The sequence below is a fragment of the Puma concolor genome, chromosome A1 (assembly GCF_028749965.1).
Source record: "Puma concolor isolate L17-30 chromosome A1, mPumCon1.1.hap2, whole genome shotgun sequence".
NCBI lineage: Eukaryota > Metazoa > Chordata > Mammalia > Carnivora > Felidae > Puma > Puma concolor.
The window spans coordinates 65,950,075-65,973,963 of NC_141667.1; the positions used below are offsets into that span (position 1 = coordinate 65,950,075).

The 23,889-nt window shown below is 41.8% G+C and overlaps 1 protein-coding gene across 2 annotated transcripts in view; it reads right to left on the bottom strand.

Annotated features, from left to right (window-relative positions):
• THOC3 (THO complex subunit 3) overlaps positions 1 to 23,889 on the bottom strand; it is a 122,505-nt gene that overhangs the window by 87,995 nt on the left and 10,621 nt on the right. The window contains exon 6 of one of the 2 annotated variants that reach the window (XM_025924552.2): positions 16,243 to 16,831. The exons of the other annotated variant lie outside the window; for it this stretch is intronic. Within the exon in view, the coding sequence (XP_025780337.1) occupies positions 16,668 to 16,831 (164 nt within the window). The 3' untranslated portion in view covers positions 16,243 to 16,667. Of the gene's footprint in view, positions 1 to 16,242; positions 16,832 to 23,889 lie in introns of those variants that run through there. 2 annotated transcript variants of the gene reach the window in all.

The following is a 23,889-nucleotide window of genomic DNA, read 5'->3' on the forward strand; positions in this document are numbered from 1 at the left end:
GCTGTCAGCACAGAGCCCGGCAAACTGTGAGATCATGACCTGAGCGAAAACCAAGAGTCAGATGCTTAACTGACTGAGCCACCCAGGCGCCCCTAGTGGGTTATTTTACCAGGCACTGATCTAAGCCTTTTGCATGTATTAACTCATTTAACCCTCAGAGCACACTAGTGAGGTAGCTACTATTATCTTCTCCCATTTTACAAGTGAGGAAAATGAGGCCCAGATGCCAAAGAATTTGCCCAACGTCACAGAGACAGTAGGTGGCAGAGTCAGGATTTGAACCCAGGTAATCTGGCTCCAGATCCATACTTTTAATTGGTCTACTATAATATGGGATCATGAGTACTTAGTAGGCTGTTCTGTCATCAGGCTGGCCTTCTCCTTCCTATTGTCTATATACCCCACTTTGGAAGGAGCTAAAATAGAACTGCCCATACCCAATATTGCTGACAGAAAGACTTAGATTCTGGAGTGAGACGCATTGGTCTGAATTTCCAGCAGCACCATCCTTTGGCCCAATGCATCCCACTGTAACCTCTCCAAGTCCGTTTCTTCAGGATTAATTAATAATGCGTCATGGGCAGTTAAGAGGGTGAAGAGAGCAAATACGGGAATATCACTTAGCACAATCAGTAAGAGCAGGTAGCTGTCACTGGTACTTTCATTATTCTTGTAGAATAAAGCAACTCATCAAAGTACAGGGCTTGGCACAAGGTATACCATCAAATAGTATAAATGTGCGTCTCGTCTTTTTCCTTCTGTCACCACACTCTATGACCTTGAAAGAGCACTCACACTTCTCTGAAATGACTCCACCGGTGCTGTTTTACCAGGCCCCTAGAAAGCCCTGCTTCCAGCCAGCCTTCAAAATGGATTAAGGATTTGGAATTCCCTTTATTTCTCCACCCACAGGATCAAAGGGTGCAGGCGAGGGCTGGGGAGCGGGGGAGGAATGCAAGATGGAACAGGCCAAGTTCTGAACTGGCAGAAGGACAACTGTGGTTCATCCTAGGCTCTCCTGAGCTGCAGGGCCCAGGCCCCCATGTTCTGCTCTGCTTGTGCCCTTGAGAAATAAACACAGCTGCCAGAAAGCGGGACGCTTCGGTTATGGCTAATCCTCAGCCACAAGACAAGCAGGAACTCAGAGGTGCCCTGCGATTAGAAGTGTTTTCCAAAAAACGTCAGCAAACACAGCCAAGGAGGGAGAGGAGAGCGCAATGCAAATACATAATTAGGCTTCAGAGCACGAAGAAAGGCTGAATGCACAGACCAGCGCCAATCTTCAGGACGCCCGCCTCCCTCTGCGCGGCCTTGCCTCCACTGCCCTCTAGTGGCCAGAAAGGGACCAGCCCGCGGATTTAAAGCAAGTTTCCAGTGAAGGAGGTGAAACCAGACTCTGATGAGAGAGGATCACAGGGCTTGGGGCTTCCCAGAGAAACCAGATCCCCTCCTCTCCATCACTCAGCCACTGGCCTCGTTCAGCCTCTCCTTCACCTCTCCCTGGCACTTCTGCAACAGCCTTCTCACTGGTTTTAATAAAAATAATAAACAGCCTAGTGAATGCTGACTTCAGGCACTGTGCTGAGCACTACATTATCTCATTGAACTCTTACAACATCTTTTGGGAGTGGGCAGTATCCCCCCCCCACCCCCCACCTACAGATGAGGAAACACACACAGGTTCACACGGGTCTGGGGACTTGGCCCAGGCCGCATGGCTAACTACAAAGTGGAAGATCTGGAGTTCATACCCAGCAGCACCCTGGACTGGGCCCTGGTACCTATCCACTTCACCACCAGCAGCAGCAGCAGCAGAAGCCCCCAGGAACCTGTTAGAACTTCAAGTTCTCAGGCCCCCAACCCCACTGCAGGGAACTAAAACTCTGAGGGCAAGACCTAGCAGTATTTGCTTTAACAAGCCCTCCAGAGGACTCCTCTGCCTTACACCATGCTGCTTCCAGAAACATGCTGCTCCCTGAATCGTCAAGTCTCCATGCCACCCCAAATGGTCTTCCTAAAACACAACTTCCAGCTGCTTGAAGCCCTTAAAACCTCGCTGGCAGGCCTTAGGTCTAACTCTAAGGAGCTAGTGGTTAGGTCCCTTCACAGCTGGCCCCAATCTACCTCTGTAGCCCCATTCTTGTCACCCCTTCCTTAAATCCAGAAAGGGGACATGAGAGGAAAGAGCCTAACACTGATCAAGCACTTTCTGTGTTGTGTGCAAGCTCTCCCCTCGTACTGATCATACAGGATGACACTTAATTCCTCGCCTGTAAGCAAGTTTCACTTCCCAGAAGGGGGAACCTGAAGCTCAGAGAGGTGACAAGACATGTCTTTGTTCACACAGCCAGCAAGTGGCAAGGCCCAGGTAAGAGCCTGGCACTATCTCACACCACAGACCCAGCACTTCCCACCCAGATGGGACCAAACTGGTTAGGAAGCTGGGCTGAGGCCCCATGCTGCAGGCTCTGAAATCTGAATGAGTATAGGCTTCCCATAAAAGGTCTCGTCTTTATTAATGGAGTCACCAGGCCAAAGTCCACCTAATTCTACCCAAAATTCCTTCATGGGAAAATCCCAGTCTTTAACTACCTCTCTGTGACTCTAATAATAGTGGGACAGGAGCTTAGAGAGGCCAAAGCCCTAATAGGACCCTTACATAACCAGACCCAGAGGAGGTGAGTTGTCATGACAAAGCACAACAGTCCAAAGCTTGGGTGAACCCTCTCTCCTCAGCACAAGGACTGTTAAAGGAAAGCCCATCTCTCCACAGTCCCCCACTGCTGCCCAAGCTCCTTGTCAGTCACACCTGGCCAGGATGGTCCGTGTCTCCACACCTTTGCCTATACTAGCCTGCGGCCTCAAACCTCCTCCATGGGCTGCCTGCCTGTTCCTACCCACTCTTCTAGGACCAAGCCAAGTCCTTTTTCAGGAAGCCTTCTTCCTCTATGCACCAAGGACTCCTGTGCCATTCCTGTGACACCACCCACCTTTCCACAGTCTGGAGAATCAGCAGGGGCTAGGGCAGTGATTCCCAACCTAGCAGGATGTTAGAATCCCCCGGGGAGTTTGGTTCAAGTAGGGCCTGAATGGCATGTGGTTCCAGGGTGTGACCGACCTACTGGGAAGGACCTGGGCTTTGGAGCCTCACACAGAGGTTTTAATTCTGCTCCTCCACCTGAGAGCTGTACCATTTGAGCAAGGAAACCAATCTTTCCAAGCTTGTTTCATATAGTATGAACTGGGGGCTATGCCACCCACCTCTCTGGGTCACTGTGAGTGCTAAATGAGGACTTAACTTTCTCAGCCCCCCATGACCCGAATTCTTTCCCTCCTCTGCTCTACCCACAAACCCACCCTTCACAAAAGCAAGTACTGACAGCCTGGTGGGAATTCTGCCCAAACTGTTCACTACTTTCCCATCAGTCATCTATTTAATAAAATTTTACTGAGCATCTGATTGGTAGTATTGGGCACCTGCTAGAGATTGGGGATATAGCAGTGGATGTGTCAGAAAAGTTGGGGAGACAGTCACAAAACAGGAAAACAAATGAGGGACTTCTGATAAGAAGTGAATGTGTAACAAGTCAGATCCCCAGTATACCAATGGGACAAAATGAGGCTTCCTTAAAGAAGAGGTAAGGGAGCAGCCAAGATGGTGGAACAGCATGGAAGGTTTTTTGCGTCTCACATCCATGAAACACAGCCAGATCAACACTAAACCATCCTGCACACCTAGAAAACTGATCTGAGGATTAACACAACAATCTGCACAACGTGAACCACAGAATTCAGTAGGTACATGGCACGGAGAGGTGAACTGGGGGAGAGAGGTGCCACGGAGAGCAGAGAGCTGTTTTTGCTTGCAGACTGCAGACGGAGATGGGGGGAAGAATAAGGTAAAAGCACCCCCCTCCAAAAGCAGCTGGAGAGAAAGTGGAAAAGTGGAAACAGCTGCAGAGACTGACCTAAAAAGGGAGAAAGGAGAAAGGAGAGGGCTTAAATTCCATTAAGACGCTATAAACAGGGGGAGTTCAGAGTCTGAAGCTCAACAGCTTGATACCTGGTGGTGCCCTGGTGGGAAGGGCGAATCCCCAGGAGCAGATGGGGGTCCAGGGATCTTCAGGCCACACAGGAAGAGGTGGCTCCCCTGCTGGGAGGCCATCTGGTAGAGGCTGTGTGGCTCCCCCAAAGGACCCAGTGGACCCAGGAGAACAACCACATTCACTGGTGCTGAAACAAGGTTGTTGGAGGTGAAGTCTGGTGCCAGATGTGTGTTGTGATTTGCCATTATCGCTGAAACGCTGCTTTTACACAATCACGTGAACTTGTTCTGGGGCAGGCTGGCAGCCAGCCACAGTCTCTGGGCATTGGCAGCAGCACAGTCCTGCCAACATTCCTGGGTGTAGCCAGCACCCAGCCATTGCTCAGTGAGACCCTCCTGCAGAGGGGTAGAACAGGTCAAAGCTGCAGTCCTTCAGAAGTAAGGTGTTGGGAAACACAGCCACATCTAAGATAAAACTCAGGAGGGAGGTACTGCCTGGGGCTTGGTCACGGACAGCATAAAAGCAGGGAGTGGACAGAAGCAGAAGACAAAGGACGGATGCGCCATTGCTGATTGGGAAGAACAGAGTTCCAATACCAGAGACTGGGTAGCTGGGTGACTCCATTTCCACTGCTCCCACACATGCGCATACACACCTACAAGCACCACAACAATCCACCCCAGTAAGCTAAACAGCGCCATCTACTGGAGAACAGAGCCATTACACTAAGCCCAGCCCAACTGGGCCAACCTAACTCTTCAACACAAGTCTCTGCCTGCTTGGTTTACGGACTATAAAGAGCTTCAAAGTTTGACTTCTAGGTGAAATAGAAGTAATTTCAATCATATCTCAGGCTGTTCACTGGTCGATCTATTCAATTATCTTTTTATTTCCTTTCTTCCTCTTTTTCATTTCTTTTCTTTTTCTTGAAAACAGAATGAAACAAATTTTTATTTTCAATTTTTATTAAAAATATTTTCTTTAATTTTTTTCTACTATATTTTTAACCTTTGTGTAAATTTTTTCAAATTCGATTTTACTTCCATCATTTCACTTTATTCTATTTCAGTGGATTCATTTTTTCAAATTTTCAAATGATTGCTTTTTTTTTTTCCTTTCCGCTTCTTTTCTCTAATCTATCAAGCCTCTTTCAACACCCAGACCAAAACACACCTAGGATCTACCATCATTTATTCGATTTTTTTATGTGTTTGTTGTTTTTAATTTTTTATTTTAATTAAAAAAAAAATGTTTTCCCTCATTGACTCCTTTTCTCCCTTCAAAATGATGAAATGAAGGGATTCACCCCAAAAGAAAGAGCAGGAAGAAACGACAGCCAGGGACTTAACCAACACAGATACAGGCGAGATGTCTGAAACAGAATTTAGAATCACCATAATAAGAACACTAGCTGGAGTAAAAAATAGATTAGAATCCCTTTCTGCGGAGATAAAAGAAATAAAAGCTAGTCAGAATGAAATAAAAAATGCTATAACTGAGTTGCAATCTGGAATGGATGCCACGGTGGCAAGGATGGATGAGGCAGAGCAGAGAATCAGCAATATAGAGGACAAATTTATGGAGAATAATGAAGCAGAAACAAAAGATGGAGACTAAGGCAAAAGAGCACTATTTAAGAATTAGAGAAATCTGTGACTCATTAAAAATGAACAACCTCAGAATCATAGGGGTCCCAGAAGATGAAGAGATAGAAATAGGGGGAGAAGGGTTATGTGAGCAAATCATAGCAGAAAACATTCCTAACCTGGGGAAAGACACAGACATCAAAATCCAGGAAGCACAGAAGACTCCCATTAGATTCAATGAAAACCAACCATCAACAAGGCATATCATAGTCAAATTCACAAAATACTCAGACAAGGAGAGAATCATGAAAGCAGCAAGGGAAAAAAAGTCCTTAACTTACAAGGGAAGACAGATTAGGTTTGCAGCAGACCTATCCACAGAAACATGGCAGGCCAGAAAGGAGTGGCAGGATATATTCAATGTGCTGAATCAGAAAAATATGCAGCCAGGAATTCTTTATCCAGCAAGGCTGTCATTCAAAATAGAAGGAGAGATTAAAAGTTTCCCAAACAAACAAAAATTAAAGGAGTTCGTGACCACTAAAACAACCCTGCAAGAAATTTTAGGGGGACTCTCTGAGGGGAAAAAGATGAAATACATACATACATACATACATACATACATACATACATACATACCAAAAGCAACAGAGACTGGAAAGGAACAGAGAACACCACCAGAAACTCCAACTCTACAAGCAACATAATGGCAATAAATTCTTGTCTTTCAGTACTCAGTCTAAACGTCAAGGGACTAAATGCTTCACTCAGAAGACATAGGGTAAAAGAATGGATAAGAAAACAAGACCCATCCATATGCTGTTTACAAGAGACCCACTTTGAACCTAAAGACACCTTCAGACTTAAAGTAAGGGGATGGAGAATCATCTATCATGCTAATGGTCAACAAAAGAGAGCCTGAATAGCCACACTTATATCAAACAATCTAAACTTTAAAATAAAGACTGTATCAAGAGATGAAGAAGGGCATTATATCATAATTAAGGGGTCTATCCACAAAGAAGACTTAACAATTGTAAACATTTATGCTCCAAATGTGATAGCTTGCAAATATATAAACCAATTATTCACAAACATAAAGAAACTCACTGATAATAATACCATAATAGTAGGAGACTTCAACCGCCCACTCACAGGAATGGACAGATCATCTAATCAAAAAATCAATGAGGAAACGATGGCTTTGAATGACACACCGAACCAGAAGGACTCAACAGATATATTCAAAACATTTCATCCTAAAGCAGTGGAATATACATTCTTCTCCAGTGCACATGGAACATTCTCCGGAATAGACCACATACTGGGACACAAGCCAGCCCTCAGCAAGTACAAAAAGATTGAGACCATACCATGCATATTTTCAGACCACAATGCTATGAAACTCAAAATCAACCACAAGAAAAAATTTGGAAAGGCAACAAATACTTGGAGACTGAAAAACATCCTACTAAAGAATGAATGGGCTAACCAAGAAGTTAAAGAGAAAATTAAAAAGTATATGGAGGGGCGCCTGGGTGGCGCAGTCGGTTAAGCGTCCGACTTCAGCCAGGTCACGATCTCGCGGTCCGTGAGTTCGAGCCCCGCGTCCGGCTCTGGGCTGATGGCTCAGAGCCTGGAGCCTGTTTCCGATTCTGTGTCTCCCTCTCTCTCTCTGCCCCTCCCCTGTTCATGCTCTGTCTCTCTCTGTCCCAAAAATAAATAAACGTTGAAAAAAAAAATTTAAAAAAAATAAAAAAAAAAAAAAAAAAAAAAGTATATGGAAACCAATGAAAATGATAACACCACAACCCAAAACCTCTGGGACGCAGCAAAGGCGGTCATAAGAGGAAAGTATATAGCAAACCAGGCTTTCCTAAAAGAGAAAGAAAGATCTCAGATACACAACCTAACCTTACACCTTAAAGAGCTGGAAAAAGAACAGCAAATAAAACCCAAAACCAGCAGAAGACAGGAAATAATAAAGATTAGAGCAGAAATTAATGCTATCAAAACCAAAATAAAACAGCAGAATAGATCAATGAAATCAGAAGCTAGTTCTTTGAAAGAATTAACAAAATTCATAAACCACTAGCCAGTTTGATCAAAAAAAAAAAAAAAAAAAAAAAAAGGAAAGGACCCAAACAAAGAAAATCAAGAATGAAAGAGGAGAGATCACAACCAACACATCAGAAATAAAAACAATAATAAAAGAATATTCTGAGCAATTATATGCCAATAAAATGGGCAATCTGGAAGAAATGGACAAATTCCTAGAAACATATACACTACCAAAACTGAAACAGGAAGAAATAGAAAATTGGAACAGACCCATAACCAGTAAGGAAATCAAATTAGTAATCAAAAATCTCCCAAAAAACAAGAATCCAGGGCCAGATGGCTTTCCAGGGGAATTCTACCAAACATTTAAGGAACTCTTAACACCTATTCTCTTGAAGCTGTTCCAAAAAACAGAAATGGGCGAAAAACTTCCAAATTCTTTCTATGAAGTCAGCATTACCTTGATTCCAAAACCAGACAGTGACCCCACTAAATAGGAAAACTATAGACCAATATTCCTGATGAACATATATGCAAAAATCCTCAAGATATTAGCCAACCAGATCCAAGAATAAATTAAAAAAATTATTCACCATGACCAAGTGGGATTTATACCTGGGATGCAGGGCTGGTTCAATATCCACAAAACAATTAATGTGATTCATCACATCAATAAAAGAAAGGACAAGAACCATATGATCCTCTCAATAGATGCAGAGAAAATATTTCACAAAATACAGCATCCTTTCTTGATAAAAACCCTCAAGAAAGTAGGGATAGAAGGATCATACCTCGAGATCATAAAAGCCAAATATGAAAGACCCAGAACTAATATAATCCTCAATGGGGAAAACTAAGAGCTTTCACCCTAAGGTCAGGAACAAGACAGGGGTGTTCACTCTCACCACTGTTATTCAACATAGTATTGGAAGTCTTAGCCTCTGCAATCAGACAACACAAAGAAATAAAAGGCATCCAAATCAGCCAGGAGGAGGTCAAACTTTCACTCTTCGCAGATTAACATGATACTCTATATGGAGAACCCTAAAGATTCCACCAAAAAACTGCTAGAACGGATTCATGAATTCAGCAAAGTTGCAGGATATAAAATCGACACACAGAAATCAGTTGCATTCCTATACACCAACAATGAAGCAGCAGAAAGAGAAACCAAGGAATCGATCCCATTTACAAGTGCACCAAAACCATAAAATACCTAGGAATAAATCTAACAAAGAGGTGAAAAATCTAGACACTGAAAACTAGAGAAAGCTTATGAAAAAAAATTGAGGATGACACACAAAAAAGGAAAAAGATTCTATGCTCCTGGATAGGAAGAACAAATATTGTTAAAATGTTGATACTACCCAAAGCAATCTACATATTCAATGCAATCCCTATCAAAATAACACCAGCATTCTTCACAGAGCCAGAACAAATAATCCTAAAATTTGTATGGAACCAGTAAAGACCCCAAATCACCAAAGCTTTTCTTCTTGGAAAAGAAAACCAAAGAAGGAGGCATCACATTCCCGGACTTCAAGCTATACTACAAAGCTGTAATCATCAAGACAGTATGGTACTGGCACAAGAACAGACACTCTGATCAGTGGAACAGAACAGAGAACCCAGAAATGGACCCACAAACGTATGGCCAACGAATCTTTGACAAAGCAGGAAAGAATATCCAATGGAATAAGGACAGTCTCTTCAGCAAGTGGTGCTGGGAAAACCGGATAGCGACATGCAGAAGAATGAACCTGGACCACTTTCTTACACCATACACAAAAATATGAACTCAAAATGGATGAAAGACCTAAACGTAAGAAAGGAAGCCATCAAAATCCTCAAGGAGAAAGCAGGCAAAAACCTCTTTGATCTTGGCCAGGGCAACTTCTTATTCAACACATCTCCGGAGGGAAGGGAAACAAAAGCAAAAATGAACTACTGGGACCTCATCAAAATAGCTTCTGCACAGCAAAGGAAACAATCAGCAAAGCTAAAAGGCAACCGACAGAATGGGAGAAGTTATTTGCCAGTATCCAAAATCAATAAAGAACTTATCAACCTCAACACCCAAAAAACAAACAATCCAGTGAAGAAATGGGCAAAAGATATGAATAGACACTTCTCCAAAGAAGACATCCAGATGGCCAAGTGACACATGAAAAGATGCTCAACATCACTCATCATCAGGGAAATACAAATCAAATCCACATGAGATACCACCTCACACCTGTCAGAATGGCTAACATTAACAACTCAGGCAACAACAGATGTAGGCGAGGATGCGGAGAGAGAGGATCTCTTTGGCACTGCTGGTGGGAATGCAAGCTGGTGCAGCCACTCTGGAAAACAATATGGAGGTTCCTCAAAACATTAAAAATAGAACTACCCTACAACCCAGCAATTGCACTACTAGGTATTTATCCAAAGGATACAGGTATGCTGTGTTGAAGGGACACATGCACCCCAATGTTTATAGAAGCACTATCAACAATAGCCAACGTATGGAAAGAGCCCAAATGTCCATCAATGGATGAATGGATAAAGAAGCTGTGGTGTGTGTGTGTGTGTGTGTGTGTGTGTATATATATATATATATATACACACACATACATACATACATACATACATACATACACACACAACGGAGTATTACTCAGCAATCTAAAAGGATGAAATCTTGCCATTTGCAACTATGTAGATGGAACTAAAGGGCATTATGCTAAGCGAAATTAGTCAGAGAAAGACAAATATCCTATGACTTCACTCATATGAGGACTTTAAGACCAGAACAGATGAATATAAGGGAAGGGAAGCAAAAATAATATAAAAACAGGGAGAGGGAGAAAACATAAGAGACTCATAAATATGGAGAACAAACAAAGGGATACTGGAGGGGTTGTGGGAGGGGGGATGGGCTAAATGGGTAAGGGGCATTAAGGAATCTACCCCTGAAATCACTGTTGCACTATATGCTAACTAACTTGTTTGTAAATTTTTTTTAAATTACATTAAAATAATTAAATTAAATTAAATTAAATTAAATTAAATTAAATTAAATTAAATTAAATTAAATTAAATTAAAGAATTTACACAGCCATTGCTGGGGAAAAAAAAAAAAGAGGTAATTTAAGACCTAGACACAGAAAGGAACACAGCCTGAAAAAGATTGGATCTGGGGAAAATTCAAAGGGAAGCCTCTGTGGTGTTTTCAGCAATCTGAGTTACTCTTCTACAAAACCACTGTCACACTGAATTTCACCATCTCCACACCAGACTGTGGGTTCCTGGGCACAGAAACTAGCTGATCTTCACATCTCTACTCTTGGCGCTCAGCCCAGGTCTGCCACAGGGTAGATGTTTAAAGGATGGTTGAATGAACCTCCTTGCCTCTCATGTTATTTCCCTTTTGTTCACCAAGCCAAGCCTTTGGTCTCGTTTCTGCCCATCAGTATCATGACAGCTTTACCACAGAGAATCAGATTAATTCCAATGTTGATGGTTGACATCATCTAAGACTCCAAAGCCTTTATATCTATGTGGTTGGTGAGCAACATCTGGATTGGACTGAACCTAAACACTTGGGACCCATGTGCAGGGCTTCAAACTAATGTACTGACCACATGGACCTGGGCAAGTTCCCCAACCTCCCTGAACCTCAGCTTTCATCTGTAAAATGAGCCCAAGGTATGGTAGTCTGACTTCCCCCCCTCTCTCTTGTATAATGCCCAGCACTCAGAGGAAGCTCAGATGTTTGGTCAATCCAACAAGGCACCTGGTTGGCTCAGTTAGTAAAGCATGTTACTCTTGATGTCAGGGTTATGAGTTCAAGCCCCACGTTGGGCATGAAGCCTATTTTAAAAAAAAGAAAAAGGAAAAGGAAAAAAAGGGGTGCCTGGTGACTCAGTCATTTAAGCCTCTGGTTCTTGATTTCAGCTCAGGTCATGATCTCATAGCCATAAAATCAAGTCCCGCATTGGGTTCTGTGCGGAGGGTGGAGCCTGCTTGAGATTTTCTCTCTCTCTCTCTCTCTCTCCTCCTGCCCCTCCCCAACTTGCACATTTGCATGCCCACATGCTTGTGCTCTTAAAAAAAAAATTCCTTATTACAAAGAGGATAAGAGGGCAGGAGTTCTACTATGTGTTAAAGATGCACCTCAGCTACCATCATGGAGATGCAGTCCATCATAAGTGTTCAATAAATAATCATAGACCTGATGATCTTCAACCTGATCTCCATGGTGCTATCTCATTTCAGGAGAGAAACTTTTCTCCAAATTAATTTTAATCCCACCCTGGGTACAGTTGATGACCAGGTACAAATAGGCTTATGCCTAGCTCAGATCTCCTTTGGTCCCCAAGGACATCCTGAGATATTTTGACAGATTCCTTGCCACACCTGCACCATTGCCTGACCTGTATTGAAGCAGTCTTACCAAGAAAATAAAAGGAAATGTGATTTTTAACAACTTGTTCTTGGCAAATTCATCGTGGCCCCAGTGGTCCGCACTGGCATTCCAGCCAGGGCAAGTTATACCCAGTTTGCTATGACGCTGCTGGTTGGATAGGCATGTCTTCACAATCTGCCTGCTTTACCAAAGGGGTGAAAGACTAAGATGTTGGATGCCTTGAGGCATCAGTCATGGCTCCATGTTGCAACAATTTCAAACATGTAAACTGCTAGTAAATTTGCAATTATTGGCTGAATAGTTCTCAATTTTTTTAAGGTGTATTTATTTTGAGAGAGAGAGAGAGCACAGAGGAAGGGCAGAGAATAAGAGAGAAAATAATAAGCAGGCTCTGCGCTGTCCGCGCAGAGCAAGACAACATGGGGCTCGATCTCATGAACCATGAGATCGTGCCCTCAACCAAAATCAAGAGTTGGACATTTAACAGATATGAGCCACTGAAGAGTTCTCAACTTAATATCCTTAAATATCACAGAGCCTTAGTTCCATAATTGGGTATTTAAAAATGACTGTTAAATATTCAACTTCTCTAAATCCCACCCCATCCCACTCCCTACCTTTAATGCATAAGATGTGATAAGCTTAGGAGACAGTGAAGTTTCATAAGGTAAGAAGGTTTATATTGCACACAGATTTGATGTTAACACCTACATAACAATAATAGCTATTGATTTAACATCCATGATGTGCCAGGCATTTGACATGTGGCAAGTCATTTAACCCTCATAACCTGTATTGTTATTATGGACATTATAAACAAACTGCAGCTCATGGAAGTGATTTGGCCTAAGTCTCCCAGTTAGTGATGGCAGAACAAGGATTTGAACCAAGGCACACCCATAACCAGTACCAACTGACATCGCCAGAGCCCGACACCCTCTCTCTCTTTTCTCTCCAGCCCCACCTCATTTTCCACCTGACAATCTTCTCCACGTCCCAAGACACTGCCACTGCCTCCACTTTGCCCCAAGCTGCAGCACCCCTTCTCACATGTCCTCACCCCCAGAGTCGCACCCTCTGTGATCAACGCTCGCTCTAAGCCCACCTCCTCTCCACCAATCCTTTCCCAGCCATCTCAGCTACTCTTTCTTCCCCCACTGGTGTGCACACTTCTGACGTATGCTCCACCTGTTCACATGCACACATATCCATCACAGACCCAAACAGACTGCAACAGTAAGCAGATGTACTATTTCTCCTCTGAACCTCCCGCCACGCCCAGGTGTGACAGAGAAGTCTCCTCTCCTCACAGCACCTACTTCTGGAATGACAAACGTGGCCTGCACAGCTCTGACCGTGGACAGTCTGAGACAGAGCCGAGAAAGTGGACAGTCTGCTGACATGTCTCTGTGGACAGCCTCTGTGTTCTCATCACAAGCTGCCCTTCCTCAAGGGGAAGGGATGTGCTAAGAATCCCCCGTGCGCCAGCTGCTATGCTAGACGCTTCACAAATAGGTTATGTCCTTTAACTCTCCGAACAACCCAAGGAGAAGAGGAAAGTGGGTTCACATCAATCTCTGCTGGAGCCGGGATTCAAATCCCCTTCTGCTCACCTAGGAGGCCAGCCTTCTTTTCACTGCCCTGCAGTGTCACAGGGAGAAAAGAAGGCAATACTTACCTATATGTAGGTATTTCTGAGTGTGCAAGGCACTTCTAGGTGTATGATCTCTACTCTCCTTCTGAAAGATGGGACTTACCTTGTAATTTTGTTTATGGGCTTTTTCCCTTCCAAAGAAGGTAGACATTTGGCAGTCCCTTTTATGACTAAAATCCTTAGGGAGTAGAATACATCTTTGAAACAGGAAAGGGAGTAAAGGTGTATCTACCCCATTCCTGGTCATTCTAAACTAAAAGACCACTGACACATCACACCCCAACCAGATCACACACACACACACACACACACACACACACACTCTGGACCTCACAGTATTGGCTGCTTCCTGATTCCCCTTTTTGGATCTAATTGCCTCTGGCCAAAACTCCTTGTACTAGCCTCTCAATCCACCCTGCCAGGACACCACCCCCCAGCCATGCCCTACCCCTACAAAGGTTAGGGTGAGGGAATAATCCTCAAGGCACACACATACACTTTACACAAGCTTAACATCTGGCAGGTTTCATACTCCCCTCTATCTCATGCCATAGAGAAATCAGGATCCTAGCACAAAATATACTGTAATTTTAACTACCTATTTCTTAGCCTGACTTGTACCTCAAGTCTACACAGCAATGGGTCACTGGCATAGCAAATCCCCAACTTTCTTTACCAACTACAGTCTAGCTCAAAGCAGAAGTCGCCACCCACTTCTGACTTGTTAGTGTTTGGAGCAGTAACTGTATGACACAGCTGGACTGACCAAATATGTCAACTGCCAGGTGACTCTGAATGGTTCCCTTCCTGCTCTGAATTAGAAAACTCACTCAAACCATAGGGGTATCAGGTCTGGGACAAATTATGCCATTCCTCCAAGAGGGACCCAATTTCTGAGCCTCGTCAGGACTCTAAAGTCGAGGCACAGAAATGTTGTCAGCAAGATCCTGAGAGTCAGCAAAAGCTGCCACAAACGAGCTCTTTCCTCACAGGTAAGTGCTTTCCTGTTGCTAAGCATCCCACTAGTTGAAAGCAACAGACCTCTTAAATGAAAAGTTGAGAGGATTGCTACTTTACACAAACCCAGAGGGAAAAAAATCCACATGGATGAAAGAGGAGGCAATTGATCAAATACAAAGATCTAGACTGAACCGTGGTGTCTGGTTCCAATGCTAAGGTGGAGATATAGAGAAACAAAGCAGCAACCACAGGAATGACAGATCACTGTAAAAACAAGAATCAATGTGCCACGGTTTACTCCCAGTAACATGAACACTCAACTTCTGACATAATGAGGTGGCATGCTGGTTTGCAACTAAAAAGACCATCCCCAGGGAAGGATGGAGGCAGAGGCTGTTCTGGGGGCTGAAGGAAATACTACCGAGCCTGAAGACGGGACTCAACTGATCTCACTCATTCACTAACTTGGGCCAAGAGTCAACTTCTCAGAGGTTTACTTATCTGTAGAATGGGAATGGAAATAGAATAGCCATTGCAATAGAAGGCATGTGGACCTTTAAGCAAACCTACATCTGAATAGCGTCACTTAATGAGTAACACTGAGTTAAACTCCCTGTAGTAAAATAACATTGAACCTCAGAGGCTGTTGCAAAACTTGAGTAAAGTGCTCATTACAGTACCAGACATAAGGAGTGTCTAATAACTAAAAATTTCTATTAAGACTGTTTTAATACTACCAAACATGATGCTGAGCACTTTTCTTGCTTTATCTAGTCATACTTGATTTGTCTACCCTGCAGGATTTGTATAAACATGTTACCATTTGTAACTATGAGCATGGGATACTAGTGATTATCTCTTGGGAGGAGAAATATGATTTCTTCTTTTTGCTTATCTTTTTCCAAAATTTCTACAAACATCATTTATTGAGGCATATTTCTATTTTTTTAATGCCAAAATACAGTAAAACACACTGAGGATCAAGATATTGCTCACAGGTAATCTCCTATAGGAGCCATTTCTTTTGGAGGTAAGAGCTAACAAAAGTTCTGTTTTCCTTGAGGAACTGGCATGTGCTTTGCTTTTTAAGAATTGACTGGTTTATCCCTTCTTCACTTTGCCACCAGGGGGCACAGCCTCAGGCCCTCATTCTTTGCATATTTATATTTTAATTTCCCCAGTCTTGACATTCTATTCTAATCTATATGTCTTATCCTGATTTGGGATTTACTTATATTTTATTACTTTTCTCAATGTTTATCATAAATTTATTTTCTACAAATCCTTGTACATTTAGACCAGTTATACATACACATAAACTGAAGACTCTAAGGATTGCTATTGCCATACACATCATGCTAGGTCCCTGCATTTCCAGAGTTCTTGGTTAGGACATAAAATGATAGAAATACAACCTGTAAATTCAATCTGAGATTTTTTTTTAAATGCAAAACTACATCTCCCTGTAATAATATAAAAAAAAAAAAAGCAAAAATACCATAACTTTTCAAGTCTTAGAAGTCCCATAATTAAATTCAGTTTTATTAAATGCTCAATTCTCAAAAGTATGTACATTTCTTTATTATAAAAAATCTCCATCCCCATCTCACCCTCCCTCACTCACTCACTCCCCCAAAGTAGGTATTGTCCACACAGAAGCAAACACAACAAAGTCTACCATACATCTAAAAGCAGGGAAGACAGGAGGTCCCCAGAGGACAAGATATGCTGGTGTTATCATGCAGAGCCCTCCTGCAGGGCGGAAAGAATGGGAAGAGCTCATAATACAAGAAGGGAACTGGAATAGGCAGACTGACAAAGACGTATATAATTTATACCAATTTACAAATACTTGAGGTGCCCACCAACTCCAAGAGAACAGACCAAACTAACACACAAAGGAAGGCCTCTGCCAGTGCCTCCTCTCCCTACATCAGGTCCCCCTATCAGGAGTCATTAGGAAGCCCAAACAGCTTCACAGTTCCTGCTTCCCGACTGCTGTCATATTTGCCATCTTTGTCATCACAGGCAAATGCCAGCAGAGGCCTTTTGGGGTGCCAAGCCACGGTGAAGGTCGGGGACTCACACTGCACCTCCCATAGCTTGTCTCCTATAAAAATCAATATAGAGAAACCAATAAATATGTTAATAATAAGAAACCACATTCATGAAGTACTTGCCTACATTAACTCACTTAATCCCCTTATTAACCCTATAGGATAGATACAGTCATCACCCCATTTTACAGAGAACACTGAGGCACAAAGAGGGCACAAGTCAGTAGGTGGCAGAGCAAGATCTGAATGCAGAGGCTGTGCTCTGAACGTACTCTGTCTCCCTAGGAAAACAGTAGTAGCAGCTACCATTTGTTGAGCACCCCTTAGGAATCAGATGAATTCTATTTTATTTTAATAAAGCACAATGACATCCCAGCAAGATAGGTAACGTTTTAAACCCCATTTTATAAAGGAACAAGTGACTTAACAGTTAAGTCATACCTCAAGGAAGCAGCAGTCAGCACATGAAGTCTGTTTTCAAAGCTACAGATCTTTCTGCTAAATCACAATGTCTTGCAAATAGATAGATTTCTTTTTCCAAAAACGTTATTTTTCCTACTTATTGAAATTAAACAGGATTTTTCTAAAGCCATTATCCCTTTAGTCCTGCTTTACTTTTCTTCAACCTTAGGATTAAGATTAATGTAGTAAAGCATTAGCGATGTGGTGTTAAAGATGCAGAATGCATTAAATTATATACCTGAAATTGGTCAACTATATGATAAATTATATTTCTATAAAGCTCTTTAAATATATATATATATTTATATACATATGCAAATACATATGTGTATAGGGAGAGTAAGAGAGATTCTTTTTTTTAAGTAATCTTATTTCAGGGACAATTAACCACTCTTCATGATGCTAGGATCTGGCAGTCCAGCTAGACGTCTGAGCAAATTTCTGTATTATACAAATACCAAGAATAGTTTCAGAGGCTGCTACTCCCCTTTTACTTCTCTTTAGGCCTTTAACTCGAAGTCATTTGTCAAATTCACTTGGGATTGGTTAAGATAAAGAAATTTATGCAGTTCAAGAAAACCAGGGTAGATATGAAGAGGACTTCTAAAATGTTTCCTAAATAAACATCTTGACAGTTTTACTGGAAAGCTTAATCTCTGAATGATAAAGAAGGTGCTATCTGGGTGGGACTGACATTACCACTCCAGACCACCAAAGTTCCAAAAGACTTGGTGTAATACGTATGATGTGTCTAAAAGTTGAAAATAAGTGGACTTTTAAAACGTATGCTATCAGAAATAAAATTCTTACTTTGTTTTACATTTAAACATAAAAATATGTAAGATATAAAATCTTACTAAACATGATTCCAAATATAGTGTATACACACACACACACACATAGATGTCTATATATAAAATATCTATATAGCGATATAGATATCTATACATGAAAAGATTGGAAGGAAATATACCAATATGTTAGGAACAGCTATCTCCAAATTATAGGCCTATATGTGACTGTTAGTTTCTTCTTTATATTTGTTACCATTTTCTAAATATTCTACAATGAACATGTATTACTCTTATTTTACAAACTAATATACAAAGACATGCTTACTGCATAAAATTCAAACAGTACAAGGGTACAGAGCAGCACTGGGCAACAGAAACTTCTATGGTGGAGACATTCTACATCTGTGCCATCCATATAGAAACCACTAGCTACATATGGCTACTAAAGTCCTTAAAATGAGCCTAGGGTGACTGAAGAACAGAACTTCTCATTTTATTTAACTGATTTCATAATAATAATTACATTATAATTTAAATTAAAATTTATCTTTTTGGGGGACACCTGGGTGGCTCAGTCGGCTGAGTGTCTGACTTCGGTTCAGGTCATTATCTCACAGTTTGTGAGTTCAAGCCCCACGTCAGGCTCGGTGCTGAAAGCTCAGAGCCTGGAGCCTGCTTCGGATTTTGTGTCTCCCTCTCTCTGCCCTTCCCCTGCTCACGCTCTGTCTCTCCCTCTCTCTCTCAAAAATAAATAAACATAAAAAAAATTTTTTTTTAATTTATCCTTTTTCCCTACTGCAGTCTTCTCCCAATCTTCTAAGTCTGAAATAAATTCTTTCTTTCTTTTTTAATATATTTTTTCAAACATTTATTCAGTTTTGAGAGATAGAAAGAGAGAGCATGAGCAGGGGAGGGGCAGAGAAAGAGGGAGACACAGAATCCAAAGCACGCTCCAGGCTCTGAGCTGTCAGCTGATGCCAAAGAGTCCGATGTGGGGCTCAAACTCACGGACCATGAGATCATGACCTGAGCCGAAGTCAGACGCTTAACCAACTGAGCCATTCAGGTGTCCCTGAAATAAATTCTTTCAAAAGTCTTTCTGCCAACTTAGCTTTAGCTTCTTCACCTAAATGGGAACACATCACATGCACTGATTGGCTATTTGTTTTGCTCATTCAGTAAAATGCCTTGCCAATCTTCCATTTCGGCACATACAGAGCTATGTTTTTTCTCTTGGCACACTGTAATACGGATGCATCACAATTTATTTAATTAGCTCATCATAATGAAAATTTGACTATTTCCCATTTGTGCATAAAACAACTCTGTAAATATAATTGTGCTTCCCTTTGATAATCATGTGACTTTTAGTTTTTAGCCTCAGTTATAAAGAAAATTTTTAAAAAACTTGTTAAAAGTATTTGAACTATTTACAAAAATTAATACAGCCATATTTGATATAGTTCTGAAGATTGTATGTGAACTAAATCACATTTTATATGTATTAGGTGAGGCAGACAATTAAACTTGCACAAAGATGGCATGGGAAAAATAGCACACACTTGCACTGTTTTAAGAGCAAACACTACAATAACCTTTCAGTAAGTGGTTTAGTCCTTTACAAAATGTGAGCACTTTGGACTCAGTCAAACATTCACTTCAATAGTTTACCCAAAAGGATGACCGCATTAGTAAAATGAAGTGCATAAGGATATTTCTCACAGCATTATTTATAATGGTGCAGATGAGAAACCACCAAATAGATGGGCAACTAAAGTATCTACAGGCATATATATGTATATACTGGCAGTTTAAGTATATACTGATATAATTCCATGGAATTCTAAACTGCATGAAAAGTGGCAGTAGAGGGGCACCTGGGTGGCTCAGTCAGTTAAGCATCGAACTTCGGCTCAGGTCATGATCTCGCAGTTCGTGAGTTCGAGCCCCGCATGGGGCTCTGCACTGACAGCTCAGAGCCTGGAGCCTGCTTTGGATTCTGTGTCTCCCTCTCTCTCTGTCCCTCCCCCGCTCACACTCTGTCTCTCTCTCAAAAATAAATAAACATTAAAAAAAAAAAAGTGGCAGTAGAGCTCAACAGCCACGGCCATGTAAGAAGCTATAACATCCTCAAGTGGGGCAGCCACATCCTGGAGCAGGAGAGTATCCATGCATCACATTAACAAGGGTGACAAAGGAGCTGCATGTCCGAATGGCTGGACAATACTCAACACAGTGTCATCAACAGAAGCATTGTTAAATTGTGGAATCTCAACTTTTTTATTTTATTGTTTGATGTTTTCTACACAGTTTCAATTCTTTTACTAAAGTATCATGTATTTCCAAAAACAATAGAGCTACATTACAAAATAAATCTGAGGGTAATGACAGAAGATGACAGAGTAGGAGGATCCTGAGCTCACCTCCTCTCAGAGACACACTGAGACAACAAGTATGTCTATCATAACTAACTGAAAATGACCTGAAGACCAGCAGAAGAGATCTTCCACAGCTGAATATAGAGAGAAGGCCACACTGAAAGGGTAGAAAAGGTGGAGACGTGAGTCAGGAACCAAACCCCTGGTGCAAATAACGACAAACGGGAGGGACATCACAAGCATGGAGTGAGGGAATCAGATCCCAAACAGGGCAAGCCTAGCCCTAAGGACCTACACTGAGAAGACGAGTTCCCATAATGTCTGGCTTTGAAGATCAGCAAGGCTTAACTTTGGGAGCTTTAGAAATCAGCGGGGCTTAACTACAGGAGAACTAGAGGGCAGAAGAGTCACCACACTAAGTTTCTCAGTCGGAGACAGCACAGAAGCAGCAACTTGAAAAGCACCTAGGGTATACATGAAGGATATTTATCGACTAATTTTAGGATGTGTACCAGAAGGGCAGAGATCTGCAGGAGCTTTCTCCAGGAATAAAAAGTGCTGGCAGGTGCCATTTTTCTTGGCTTCCCTGAGCCTAGCTCTAGCTGGACGCTTGCAGAAACCAGTTCTAACTCTCTCCATCTTCCTCACTAGCAACACATGCCCCGCCCCAGCATTCTCCTACTACCCACCCTACCCAACCCACTGGCCTCCGCAGGCACCCCTCCAACACAGCTCCTGCCCTGCCACACCCAGCAAGCAGCCCCAGATGGGACGCCTCCAAAGTGACACCTCCCCTAGAGGACAGGGGAGATACCCTACACAGCAGCTTGCCCACAGTTCCTACAGCCAGGCCTCTTAGCTGGCTGCACAAAGAATTAGCCCTGCCCTTCCATGTACCTGCAGCTGTTCACAGAGGCTAATTACAGGCAGCTAGGCTGAGTGCCAACGCCCCCCACAACTGAGCCCATGGCAGCTGCAGCCAGGCCTCTCAACAACATGGGCAGCAAACCCTGCCCAGTGCGCATGCAGCAGGCAAAGCGGGTTACTGCAGCCAGCTGGGCTGAAGGCCAACCCCACCCATCAGCATGCCCATAGCAATCACAGCTCAGCCACAACAGGAGGGTGCACACAGCCCATACGGGGGCACCCCTGGTGCACCTGGTTCCAGTGACCAGGGTGGATAGCACTACAGGGCACCACAGGACCTCTTCTACATAAAGCCACTACTTTCAAGGTCAGGGGATGTAGCTGACCTACCTAACACATAGAAACAAACACGGACAGTTAGATAAAATGAGGAGACAAGGGATATGTCCCAAATGAAAAAATAAGACAAAACACAGAGAAAGGACTAAACAAAACAGAGATGAGCAATATGCGTGATGAAGAGTTCAGAGTAATAGTCATAAAGATACTCAACTGGACTTGAGAAAAGAGTGGATGAACTCAGTGAGAATTTCAACAAACAGACAGAAAATGTAAAAAAGAACCAGTCAGAGATGAAGAATACGGTAACTGAAATGAAAAATACACTAGAGAAAATCAAGAACAGATTAGGGGATGCAGAACAGACCAGAGATCTTAAAGACAAGGTAACAGAAAACAATCAAAACTAACAGCAAAAAGACAAAAGAATAATAAAAGTGAGAATAGGTGAAGGGACCTCTGCAAAATTATCAAGCATAATTAACATTCCCATTATAAGGATTTCAGAAAGAGAAGAGAGAAGAAAGGGGGAAAAATAATACCTGAAAACTTCCTGAATCTGGGGATGGAAACAGATATCCAAATCCAGGAAGCAAAGAGAGCTCCAAACAAGATGAACCCAAAAAGGTTCACACCAAGACATAATGATTAAAATGGCAAAAATTAAAGATAAAGGGAGAATCTTAAAAGCAGCAAAAGAAAAGCAAACAGTCACATACAAGGGAAAACCCATAAGTCTTATCAGCTGATCTTTCAGCAAAAACTTTGCAGTATGGAGGTTCCTCAAGAAATTAAAAACAGAAATACCATATGATCCACTAATTCCACTACTGGATATTTACCCAAAGAAAACAAAAACACCAACTGGAAAGGATACATGCACCCCTACATTTACTGCAGCATTATTTACAACAGTGAAGATACGGAAACAGCCCAAGTGTCCATGGATAGAAGAATGGATGAAGAAGATGTGGTATATATATACACAGTGGAATATTAATCAGTCATGAAAAAAGAATGAGATCTTGCCATTTGCAAGAACATGGGTGGACCTATGGGGTATTAAGCTAAGTGAAATAAGTCAGACAGAGACAGACAAATACCATATGATTTAACTTATACACGAAATCTAAAAAAAAAAAAAAAAAAAAGGAAACAAGTAAATAAACAAACAATAGAAAACAGACTCATAAATACAGAAAATAAACTGGTGGTTGCCAGAGGGGAATGGGTTAGGGTAATGGGTGAAATAGGTGAAGTGATTAAGAGGCACAAACTTCCAGGAACAAAAAAAGTAAGTCATGAAGATGTAAAGTACAGCAAGGGAAACACAGTCAACATTGTAATAATGTTGTATGTTGACTACATTTACTGCAGTCAATGACTGTAGTCAATTTACTACATTATACTGCAGTATAATGCATATAACTGTCAAATCACTGTCTTATATAAAATTAATATAACATTATATGTCAACTATCCCTCAATAACGAAAAAAATTTTCAATTAAAAATAAGTAAACATGAGGAAATTCTTCTGTAAAATGGATACTCTTCTCCCATTTTTCTATTTTCAAATTCTGTTGGTTGTTTTTTTTTGTTTGTTTTTTTTTTAATTTTTTTTTTTTTAACGTTTATTTATTTTTTTGGGACAGAGAGAGACAGAGCATGAACGGGGGAGGGGCAGAGAGAGAGGGAGACACAGAATCAGAAACAGGCTCCAGGCTCTGAGCCATCAGCCCAGAGCCTGACGCGGGGCTCGAACTCACGGACCACGAGATCTTGACCTGGCTGAAGTCGGCCGCTTAACCGACTGCGCCACCCAGGCGCCCCCTGTTGGTTGTTTTTAAAGCAAATCACATGTATTTGATAATTCCTAAAATTATTAAAAAATATGTATTTTTTAAGTTACACACAAGCAAAATATAGAAAAAAATATACACCACAACACTTAAAGAGATTGTATTTAGATGGTGGGACCACAGGTCATACTTTTTTCTTTCTCCTATTTTCTGTATTTTAAAATTTTCATTATAATAGAAGAATTAAAAGTTAATAAAATGCAAAATATTTTCCTAAATCACTTTCTTTCAGACCTTTCTTTTAACTCTCTGCTCCCTCATGACCCGACTATAGCAGTCATAATAAACAAACCTGTCTTAAGCAGACAAATTCATTTATGCTAATACTGGTGAAGTAGTAATGTGAAGATGAAAATACAAGACAGAAGTCCTGATGGCCACAGATGACAGAGAGAAGATCATTATGGTAG